At 48.3% G+C, this 11,901-nt stretch overlaps 1 protein-coding gene across 1 annotated transcript; it reads left to right on the plus strand.

The window, feature by feature from the left end:
- The first annotated feature begins 4,609 nt into the window (after positions 1-4,609).
- On the plus strand, positions 4,610-6,757 carry LOC123045167 (laccase-14-like). Its single transcript, XM_044468112.1, has 2 exons — positions 4,610-4,792; positions 4,945-6,757. Exons 1-2 carry the CDS (start codon positions 4,637-4,639, stop codon positions 6,538-6,540), a joined length of 1,752 nt encoding a protein of 583 aa, XP_044324047.1. The 5' UTR covers positions 4,610-4,636; the 3' UTR covers positions 6,541-6,757.
- Positions 6,758-11,901: the final 5,144 nt, after the last annotated feature.

Consider the following 11,901-nt stretch of genomic DNA (forward strand, 5'->3'; position numbering starts at 1 on the left):
GTGTTCATTGATATACGGGGCCACCAAGGTAGAATTTTATAGAACTGTGTAGTGTGCTTGCGCCCAAGAATGCCCATCCCTAGATATTATTAAATCCGCTCCTAGCGTTCCTTTTCCACTCAGCCTTCCCTCATACCGCCATTGAGGGATACCAATCAACTTAAGGTCAGGAATAAAGTCAACACAAAACCCAATGACCTCCTCTGTTTGATGGCCCGTGGAGATGCTTTCTTCTGGCCTAGCACAGTTACGAATATATTTCTTTAAGACTCCCATGAACCTCCCAAAGGGGAACATATTGTGTAGAAATACAAGACCCAGAATGGCAATCTCATCGACTAGGTGAACTAGGACGTGTGTCATAATATTGAAGAAGAATGGTGGGAACACCAGCTCGAAACTGACAAGACATTGGACCAAATCATTTTGTAACCTTGGTAGGATTTCTGGATCGATTACCTTCTGAGAAATTGCATTGAGGAATGCACATAGCTTCACAATGGCTAATCGAACATTTTCTAGTAGAAGCCCCCTCAATGCAACCGGAAGAAGTTGCGTCATAATCACATGGCAGTCATGAGACTTTAGGTTCTGGAATTTTTTTTCTCTGCCATATTTATTATTCCCTTTATATTTGATGAGAAGCCAGACGGGACCTTGATACTGAGCAGGCATTCAAAGAAGATTTCTTTCTCTGCTTTGGTAAGAGCGTAGCTGGCAGGACCTTGATACTGCTTTGGATGCATGCCGTCTTTTTGTTCACACGTTGTTGGTCATCTCGTGCCTCCGGTGTATCTTTTGTCTTTCCATACATGCCCAAGAAGCCTAGCAGGTTCACGCAAACATTCTTTGTCACATGCATCACATCGATTGCAAAGCGGACCTCTAGGTCTTTCCAATAGGGTAGGTCCCAAAATATAGATTTCTTCCTCCACATATGTGTGTGTCCCTCAGCGTCATTCGGAATAGATTGTCCCCAGGACCCTTTCCAAAGATTACTTGTAAATCCTTTACCATATCAAGTATATCATCACCAGTACGGAGGACAGGCTTCTTCTGGTGATCTGTCTCACCTTTGAAATGCTTGCCTTTTTTTCTTAAGGCATGCTTGGTCGGAAGAAATCGAAGATGTCTCAGGTACACATTCTTCTTGAATTTATCCAAATATATACTTTCAATCTCATCTAAATAGTGTGTGCATGCATTGTAACCCTTGTTTGTCTGTTCTGAAAGGTTACTAAGAGCAGGCCAATCATTGATGGTTACAAACAGCAATGCTCGTAGGTCAAATTCCTGTTGTTTGTGCTCATCCCACACGCGTACACCTTTTTTACCCATAGCTGTAAAATTTCTTCAACTAATGGCCTTAGGTACACATCAATGTCGTTGCCGGGTTGCTTAGGACCTTGGATGAGCACTAGCATCATAATGAAATTCCGCTTCATGCACAACCAAGGAGGAAGGTTATAGATACATAGAGTCACGGGTCAGGTGCTATGATTGCAGCTATGCTCCCCAAAAGGATTAATGCCATCTGCACTTAAACCAAATCATATGTTCCTTGCATCATCTGCAAAGTCCTGGCACTTTTCTCATTTTTTCTCCACTGCGACCCGTCAGCGGGTACTCTCAACTTCCCGTCTTTCTTACGGTCTTCTTTGTGCCATCGCAACAACTTGGCATGATCTTTGTTTCTGAACAGACGTTTCACCCGTGATATTATAGGAGCATACCACATCACCTTGGCAGGAACCCTCTTCCTGGGGCGCTCGCCCTCAACATCACCAGGGTCATCTCGTCTGATCTTATACTGCAATGCAGTGCATACCGGGCATGCGTTCAAATTCTCGTACTCACCGCGGTAGAGGATGCAGTCATTAGTGCATGCATGTATCTTTTGCACCTCCAATCCTAGAGGGCATAGAACCTTCTTTACTTCGTATGTACTGTCAGGCAATTTGTTATCCTTTGGAAGCTTCTTCTTCATTATTTTCAATAGCGAACCAAATTCCTTGTCAGATAAACCATTGTCTGTCTTCCATTGCAGCAATTCCAGTGTGGTACCAAGCTTTGTGTTGTCATCTTCGCAATTTGGATACAACCCTTTTTTGTGATCCTCTAACATGCAATCAAACTTCAACTTCTCCCTTTCACTTTCTCATTCTCTCTGTGCATCAACAATGACCCGGCGAAGATCATCATCGGGCACATCGGGTGCCTCTTGATCTTCAGCGTCCCCCGTTGCAGTATCACCGTATTCAGGGAACATAGGATAGTTGTCATCATCCTCTTCTTCTTCATTATATTCCATCATAACACCTCTTTCTCCATGCTTGGTCCAAACATTATAGTGTGGCCTGAAACCCTTCTCAAGCAGGTGCAAGTGAAGGGTTTTTTAGTAGAGTAATCCTTCGTATTCCCACAGACAGTACATGGACAATACATAAAACCTTTATGCTTGTTTGCCTCAGCCACTTCAAGAAAATTATGCAGGCCCTCAATGTAGTCGGAGGTGCGTCGGTCACCGTACATCCATTGTCGGTTCATCTACGTGCATTATATAATTAAGTATATCAAAAATCATTACAGAACATCATGAATAGAGAAGTGATCAAATTAATACAAGTTCATCATCACATTAAAACCAAAGTATAATAGTGACCAAATGTTATTACTGAAAAAATAAATACATAAAGTTCACACGTAGTTCTCATAGAACAATATATAGCTCTTTAAAGCATCTAATTAAAACATACATTGAAACTAGCATACAACTATGTAAAACATTTAAATGCAACAATAAATGCGATCAAAATCGCAACTAAGATAACAATTGATCCAAAAGCATAATGATACCAAGCCTCATTATCAATGGCATATTTTCTAATCTTTCTAATCTTCAAGCACATTGCATCCATCTGGATCTTGTGATCATCGACGACATCGGCAACATGCAACTCCAATTTCATCTTCTCCTCTTTAATTCTTTTCAATTTTTCTTTCAAATAATTGTTTTATTTTTCAACTAAATTTAACCTCTCGACAAGAGGGTCGGTTGGAATTTCTGGTTCACTCCTAGATAAAAACATCTATGTCATGTTGGTCGGCATAATTGTCATAAACACTAAATGAAACAAATAGTTATAAAAGGTAATATACCGCATCTGAATCATAGACCGGACGAGAGCCGATGGGGGCGGATACCAAAACCATGGCACTATATAATAACAAACAATAATAAAAGTAAGAAAATTATACAAGTAGCTACCTAAATCATACAAGTAAGATTTTTTTCTTTTAAAAAGATAAGAACAAGATGCTCACCAAGGTGGTGCCGGCGACGAGATCGGCGCGGGGGATCGACGGCGGTGAGGACGGGGACGGGACGGCAGCGTACACATGTGCAGACTCTAAGAAGTTAATTTGAGCTCAAATTGTGCATCTAAATCAAAAGAACTCCCACATACACTCCTCCACTAAAACCCACAAACCACTCTACTTCTAGAGTATTTGAAATGAGTTAAACTAGCAGTGAGAGATGAAAGGATGAAGTTGCTAACCTTTTAGAACACTTGTGTAGTTGGTGCACCGCCAAATCTAGACAAATCTTGAGAAAAATGTAGCTTGGGGATTGGGCTTGAAGGAAGAATAGAGGAGAAAGCTTAAGTCAGGCTTGGCCATTTCATCGAACACCTCATGTGCATATATATAGGCGAAAAACAGAGTAGCCCACACCTCCACCCTTCCACGGCCAAAAAACAAAGGAGACCGGGGGGGGGGGGGGGGTATATAGAGGCAAAACTTTAGACCCGGTTTGTGTCTAGAACCGGGACTAAATGCCTACCCTTTAGTCTCGGTTCCAGCCACCAACCAAGACTAAAGGGGTTGCACCAGGATCGAGGCCCTTTAGTGACAGTTGGTGGCTGAAACCAGGACTAAAGGTCCCAGCCGAACCGGGACTGATGTCTGTTGAGGCCTGGCCGGCGTCCTAGCCTCTCGAACCGGGACTGATGCTCCCATTAGTCCCGGTTTGTAACATGACCGGGAAATGCTCTTATCTGGCCAGTACCAAAGCCTTGTTTTCTACTAGTGGCAGCTGGATTGATCAGTTCTTGAACTAGCTTATCATGTTTACAATGGGATTCACTAGGGCTGGCGTTGGATAGCCGGCTAGCTTAGTAGCTTGTGTTCTTTTAACGATTGTTCAACGGTTTTTGGTTCAGAAAAATCCAACATGCAGGGATATCACATGATAAAATCATCTTATCACAAAGACACCTCAAGGTACCTGTGATTACACACACTTGTACGTGTACCTTCAACGCTAGCTCGTGTACATTATATATAACATAGCACGAATGGATGGATGCCTTTAAGCAAAGGTAGGTATTGCTAGGTAGATTGTCTAGCGATCGTTGCCCGTGCCTTCTCATAGTAGCTCGAATCACCCATCGAGGTCTATCCAGCTCCGAGATGCCCGTGCCACACGTAGTCTTCGTGCATCCGTCCCAGAAACAGACTACCCACCCGCAGTCTGCAGCGTCTTCTTTCTGAGTTGATAGCGAGCATTGCATGCAACTCTAGCCCAAAATCATCCATCTTACTGTACCCCGGCGGGCCTTATATATTGCCTGAGATGCGTCCAATAGCCCTACGACCTTCCTTCTGCACTGCACTGCATTGCATTGGTCTGATCCATCGAGAAATGTTTTGGCTTGCATATGCTCTCGTTTTTCTCGGATGCCTTGGCCTGCCTCCGGCTGATGCTGCCGTTGTCGAGCACACATTCTCTGTACGTGACTACTACTACTAATCTCTTTGCATGCATGCCATCCATTCCCCTGCGGTTCAACCTGCGTGCACATTTCTGCGGTGCACTGCTGATCGACAGCCATTTCATAGCGTTGACGGCATCGATGGGATCGTTGCAATGCATATGCGCAGGTGGGCAACCTGACGATCGATCGGCTGGGGCAGCGTCAGGTAATCACGGCGGTGAACGGGCAGTTCCCCGGGCCCATGCTGGAGGCTCGCGATGGCGACGCCGTCGTGGTGCACGTCGTCAACTACTCCCCCTACAACATCACCATCCACTGGCATGGCGTCCTCCAGCGCCTCTCCGGCTGGGCCGACGGCCCCAGCATGGTGTCGCAGTGCCCCATCCGCCCCGGCGGCGACACCTACACCTACCGCTTCAACGTCACCGGCCAGGAAGGCACGCTCTGGTGGCACGCCCACGTCTCCTTCCTCCGCGTCACGGTCTACGGCGCGCTCCTCATCCGTCCTGGCCCCGACAGACCCCACTACCCCTTCCCCACGCCCTACGGCGAGGCCACTCTCCTCCTCGGCGAGTGGTGGAATGCCAGCGTCGTCGACGTCGAGAGGCAAGCCATGCTCACCGGCGGCCCGCCCAACAACTCCGTCGCGCTCACCATCAACGGCATGCCCAGCGGCTACGAGCTGGTCGTGCGACACGGCCAGACCTATTTGCTCCGCCTCGTCAACGCTGCGCTCAGCTACCAGCTCTTCTTCAAGGTCGCGGGCCACGCTTTCACGGTCGTCGCCGCCGACGCCTGCTACACCGACCCTTACGACACGGACGTCATCGTCCTCGCTCCGGGTCAGACGGTGGACGCTCTGATGCGCGCCAACGCCTCCCCGGGCCGCTACTACATGGCCGCCCAGGTCTACCAGAGCGTGGCCAACGCCACCTACACCACCACCACCACGGGGCTCCTCCGGTACGAGCACGGTGCAGAAGCAGCTGGTATGAGTACGATCATGATGCCGAGCATGCCGGAGTTCAAAGACAGCGTGACGGCACAGGACTTCTACGGCAGCCTGACCGGCCTGCTGCGAGACGGCAAACCGACAGTTCCCCTGCACGTGGACACGCGGATGCTGGTCATCTACGGGCTGGGCATCGCGCCGTGCATGCCAACGCAGACGCTGTGCAACCGGACGCGCGGCTCCGTGGCGGCCAGCATGAACAACGTGTCGTTCCAGCTCCCCAAGGCCATGTCGCTGCTGGAGGCGCGCATGAGGGGGAACGCCGACGGGGTGTACACCCGCGACTTCCCCGACAGGCCGCCGGTGATGTTCGACTTCACCAACGGCTCCATGAGCAACAACAGGAGCGTGATGCTGACGTCCAAGGGCACCAGGGTGAAGAGGCTGCGGTTCAACACGACGGTGGAGGTGGTGCTGCAGAACACGGCCGTCCTGGGGTCGGAGAACCACCCGCTGCACCTGCACGGCTTCAACTTCTACGTGCTCGCGCAGGGCGCCGGCAACTTCAAGGCGCGCACCGCGGTGCGCGCCTACAACCTCATCAACCCACAGCAGCGCAACACCGTCGCCGTGCCGGCCGGTGGGTGGGCGGTCATCCGCTTCACGGCAGACAACCCAGGTGTATGGGTCATGCACTGCCACTTGGACGCTCATTTGCCTTTCGGGCTAGCAATGGCGTTCGAGGTGGACGACGGCCCGACCCCGAACACCGTTCTTCCTCCGCCGCCGCCGGACTACCCCCAGTGTTAGAAGATTGACCATTCATGTCTAGCCAACAACAGATTCTCCTTCACACTGCTGTTTATTATCCTTATGGGGCTGTTTGAAATGGGTGTAAAATTAGTGTAGTCACCAGTATTTGGTTCAAAGTCAAGTTAAATACAAGTGGCCACGCTAATTTTACAATCATTCCAAGCGGGGCACATAATTTACTACTGATTTCTAAGGTACACATTTATAATTAAGGCCAATAAATGGAGAGAAAATCTATGCATATGATTTACAAGTACCTAATCCTGATACTATTTGTTTAAGATAGTAGTATTACTCAGAGTTTGACTTTACAAATGTCGAAACAATATAGTATGGGAAACGCTTATATCCGGTCGGCCGGCGGAACTTTGCGCCGGTCGCCTCGCGCTGTTGCTCAGCTGGCTTCTCATGCATGCCATGTGTGCATAGAGCCCACCCACCTTTTTGTCCGGGATTTTTACCCTCAATCGGTATCCAGACGTTTCTTATCTACACATTGCCTTATCTCTTCTCCAAGCGGCCGAGCTCATCCCCATCCTCGGTTTCTTCTCTTCAGCCATGGCCACCCGCTCACTCAATCCTGCCACAAGCCATGGCATGACCACCATGATGCGAGACGGAGGTGCACCACGTGCTGCAACCGTGAGACTGGGGTGCTACCACGGCGGCCACCACGCACTGCAATTCGTGGAGGTCGGGTGTGCGTGAAGACGGTGACCAGCAACAACGGAGACCACCAGCACCGCGGGCGACGGTGACCCGGGGATGCTCCGTGTGCTGCAACCGCGGTGACGGGGCGCATCCCGGGGAGACGGCGATGCTGGAACTAGCTGCCGTTTTTGCTGCAACCAGCCGGTGAAGGCGCTGGAACCAGCGCCGCGGTGGCTGTGCGGCGATGCTGAACCACGGTGACAAGTGCGGGGAGATCCGGCGACATTTTTTTTGTTGGAACCATGATTTGATTTTGCTGGAACCAGCTCGAATTTTTGCTACCAGCATCTTCTGTTTTTGTTTGAAACCAACCAAATTTTTTGCTACCACGTTTTGTATTTGCTGGAACCAGTGTATCAATTTGCTACCACCGTCTTTGATATTTGCTGGAACTAACCAAATTTTTGCTGCCATGTTTTTTTGCCGGAACCATTTGTATCACCTTTGCTACAACCGTATTAGATTTTTGCTACTATCGGCGCTGTCGATTGTTACATCCGTCTTTTGATGAATCATGAGGTTGCCGAGACCCGGGACTATGTATTCTTTGCTACAACCGTTATCAATTTTTGCTACTACCGGTGTTCATTGTTATTTTCATGCACATACAAAGAAAAACTTGAGCAACAACGACCATCGAGGGTGGCGACGAGTTTTTCGACGGGCGTGGGATGCTGCAAGGAGCATCGACCCAGGGGCGCCACGGCGCCTTGCCGGAGCGCACGGGCGCGTCAACTGTGTGCAAGTTGCGCGTCGGTTGGCGCAGGAGGGTTTTTTTTGTTCGTATATGCGTGACTGAAGTACGGGAAGGCATCTCCACGGGATCAGACGGCCCTGGTTCGGCCAATCGGACGGCTGATATGGGACCGGCCGAAATTTCGGCCGGTGCACCGGCGCCTAGTACTGGCCATATAGTATTCCTCTGTTTTTTTTAGTCTGCATATAAGATTTGGTCAAAGTCAAACTTAGTAAAGTTTGATCAATTTTATAGAAAAAATATCAACATCTACGATACTAAAGCTATATGGTATGAAAATTAATTTCATGATGCATCTAACATTATTGATTTCATATTATGAACTTTGATATTCTTTTATATAAACTTAGTCAAAGTTAACAAAGTTTGACTTTGACCAAAACTTATATGCGGATTAAAAAGAAACGGAGGGAGTACCCCCTACCTTTACATGTCAGGGAGTATGGCGAGTCTAATCTTATTCTTAAGACAGGGGCAATCCAAAGCTAAGACAGTGCCAACTAATGTCTTTCGCGCGCTCGGCACACACAAAAAAAACTAATGAAAGGTATAATAATCAAGCAACCCAGAGCAAGACGGTTATAGAGAATTAGAGGCTCAGTTTCGCCAGATGAGAATGGTATGGGTTGTGCGAACTAGGGGAACGTCTTGCCTTGCTTAGGCCGACGGGTTTGTGTTAATATAGATGGGGCGCACCTCCCATGATAGCGCATACATGTGGTTGAGATTACAATCTTGTAGATCAAGGAAGGAGATAGAGATAAGAGGTTACATGAGATAAACACAATACCCTAACAACCTAACTTATCTCCTATGCCGCATATCTCTGGGCTGGGCGTACGTGACATGTTTAACACCCTCCCTTAATCACAACTTCATTAAGTTGAGATTATACTTGAAGTTCTCAAAGCTTTTGATAGGCAGTGCCTTTGTGAATCCATCTACAATTTGATCTCTGGAATGCACAAAGGACGTGTTCTGTTACATTGCCAATTCAGCCTGGCCCGGCGAGCCTGGCTCTATTGAGCCGGTTTGAGGGGATGCACGCAAAAAAAACCAGATGCACATAGTTTGGTTGCATGCATGCCCCTAGTTGCATGAGACAACCATTTTTGACCCGGCGTTTGGTTGTCCGCATTGCATTAGGCGCACATATGACATGGTGTTTGGTTGCAACCTGCATAAGGTGTTGTCGCCACTTCTAAATAATGGTGACCTTACCACACACAATGTGAACATAGTGCCAGCTAGTTAAACAAATGACAGTTCATCCTAACTACTATCAAATGACAGTTCAAATTAATAAGAGCCATTGGCTAAATAGGGGGTAGTTCATCGGTGTTGCTGCTACCAGTTCTTCCTCTTCCTCTTCTGCTTCTGCTGTTGCTGCTTCTTCTTCCTCCTCCTCTTTTTCAAATTCTGCACTGACCTCTGTTAAGCCACATTGCCTCTGCCCACTCCAACCTTTTGTTCTTCCAAGCGTCATTATCAAATGCCTCCACACCATGGCCAGAGCTAACAACATCGTCAGGCTCGACCTCTTCCTCCTCAGGCACGTGTTCATCAAAGCCCCACTGGAGGATCCAGTTATGCAGAATGCAACAAGCAAGAACTAGCTTAACCTGAGTGGAGTATGGGTGGAATGGCTTCTGATCCAGGATCTTAAACCTATTTTTCAGAGCTCCAAATGCCCTCTCAACAGTTACTCTAAGGCTGGAGTGTCTGAGATTAAACAGCTCATGTGCAGTCCTAGGAAAGTTCCTACCAGAGAATTCATTGAGATGGTACCTTGTTTTCCTAAAGGGTGGAAGAATACCCGGCCGACATGCATAGCCAGCATCTCCAAGGTAGAACTTGCCGTCGGGGATGTTGATCCCATCAGGTCGACTCATGCTGTCAGTGAGAATGTTAGCATCATGCGCTGACCCTTCCCAGCCAGCCAGCACATATGTGAACTTCATATCAAAGTCAACAGCAGCAAGAACATTCTGGCTTGTGTAGTGCTTCCTCCCCCTGTATGTTGCAGACTATGACCTAGGAACTCTGGCAGTGACATGAGTACCATCTATTGCCCCAATGCAATCCTGAAAATGGCATCACTAGCCTATGTTAGTGCTCAACTTGAACAATACAAGCATATCAAGCCATGAAAAGTGTATATTGTCAATGCTCACCTTAAAGTATGGATACCATCTTGGGCTTCCGCGAATCTTGGGTGGAGTCTGGCCAGATGGTCTCCTGATCATCTCTCCTCTAAGCTCCCCAACAGCAAAGCACTTGCTTGAACTACCTAGAGATGGTCTCCATTGATCTCCTGAACGTGTTGTGAATGACCCTGAACCTCTGGTTATGGCCAACAACATGCAGGAACATGGCCACTTGCTCTTCGACACTGGTGTTGATGCTATCTTGTAACAGGCCCATGCTCCTGAAGGTCTCGACAAGCCTGGCAAATGGTGCTCTTTTCATTCTAAGCATCCACAGAGCCTCGACGTCATTGCAGTTGTAGATGTAGTTCAGATTTAGATCCTCTCCTATTCCCGGGGAAACAATGGACCATAGCAGATCAAAGGTCTCCCAGCACGATGAACAGCTCTCTGGTGCATGAACATGACCCATGCCTGAATCACACTAATCAGTGTTGCTGCTTGGATTATCAGCCTCATCCGTGCGTCCATAACCTAGTCGACATCGACGGTTCGTTCAGTGGGAAATCGATCCTACACCTAGCTTAACGGGCTAACAAAGGGGGAGGGGGTGCTGCTTACCCGCATCGGAGATGAGGACGGCGTAGGGGGGGCCATGGCACATGCTAGGTCGACCACACGGTGGCCAACAGCAAGGGGAGCACTAGATCCGCCACGAACGTCGCCGCCTCTTCCGTCGCCGCCTATAGCGCAGATCTAAAATCACAACCGCCGCCGGTGGTGAGGCAGTAGGGAAGAAAGGGAGTCAGTGGCTATGGGTGAGTGAGTGAAAGGGGGTGAGGCTAATTTGGCGCCGGGACGGCGCGCCAGATTTCCATCTCCCGCCATCCCCCCTCGCCCTCGCCTCGCTCCCGCCCGTGCGACCTCGCGCCGCACTCAGCCTAGCTCACGAGAAACTGTCGATCCGAGCGTTTCCAGCGAGCCAGGCTCTGGGCTGCTTTGAGAAGCATGTGATGCAGGCCCAACAGGAAAACCAGGCAACCAAACAGGCCTCTCCCTTCCCGTGCGGGCCTGGTTGGGCTCGATGCGGGCAACCAAACGCGCCCAAAATGATGTCAAGTTGCTTCAGAGCAACTCTCTCTCTCTGAGAAAGTGAAAATCTATTTCAATGTGTTTTGTCCTGGCATGAAACACTGGATTAGCTGAAAGATAGGTAGCACCAAGATTATCACACCACAGACATGGAGTTGTTTACTCTTCATGCCAAGCTCCTTTAGCATGGACTGCACCTAATATGATTTCAGCTGTGGCATTTGCCAAAGCCTTATACTCTGCCTCAGTACTAGACCTGGAAACTGTAGCTTGTTTTCGAGCACACCATGATATCAAGTTAGGTCCAAAGGAAATAGCAAAACCACCAGTTGAGCGTCTAGTCATCAAGGCATCCTGCCTAGTCAGAGTCAGAAAAAGCTCTGACAAGAGTAGACGATGATTTGCTGAAGTTTAGACCCGTAGTTAATGCATTTTTGACATTCTAACTATCCGTTTGGCAGCAGTCAAATGAACAGTTGTAGGTGCATGAAGGAACTGACATACTTTGTTAACAGCAAAAGAAATATCAGGTCTGGTGAGAGTGAGATATTGAAGTGCTCCTACCAAACTCCTGTATTTAGTGTTGTCCTCTTGATTCAAGAGAATTCCTTCTGTGAGAGATAATTTTTCTGAGCTGGATAGTGGAGTAGG

This window comes from Triticum aestivum, chromosome 2B (assembly GCF_018294505.1).
Source record: "Triticum aestivum cultivar Chinese Spring chromosome 2B, IWGSC CS RefSeq v2.1, whole genome shotgun sequence".
NCBI lineage: Eukaryota > Viridiplantae > Streptophyta > Magnoliopsida > Poales > Poaceae > Triticum > Triticum aestivum.

Bases quoted from the DNA above. Each gene is read 5' to 3' on its own strand.
- LOC123045167 (XM_044468112.1), top strand. From the start codon at position 4,637: ATGCGTCCAATAGCCCTACGACCTTCCTTCTGCACTGCACTGCATTGC. The intron at 4,793-4,944 runs GTACGTGACTAC...GCATATGCGCAG, and splicing joins TTGTCGAGCACACATTCTCT to GTGGGCAACCTGACGATCGA.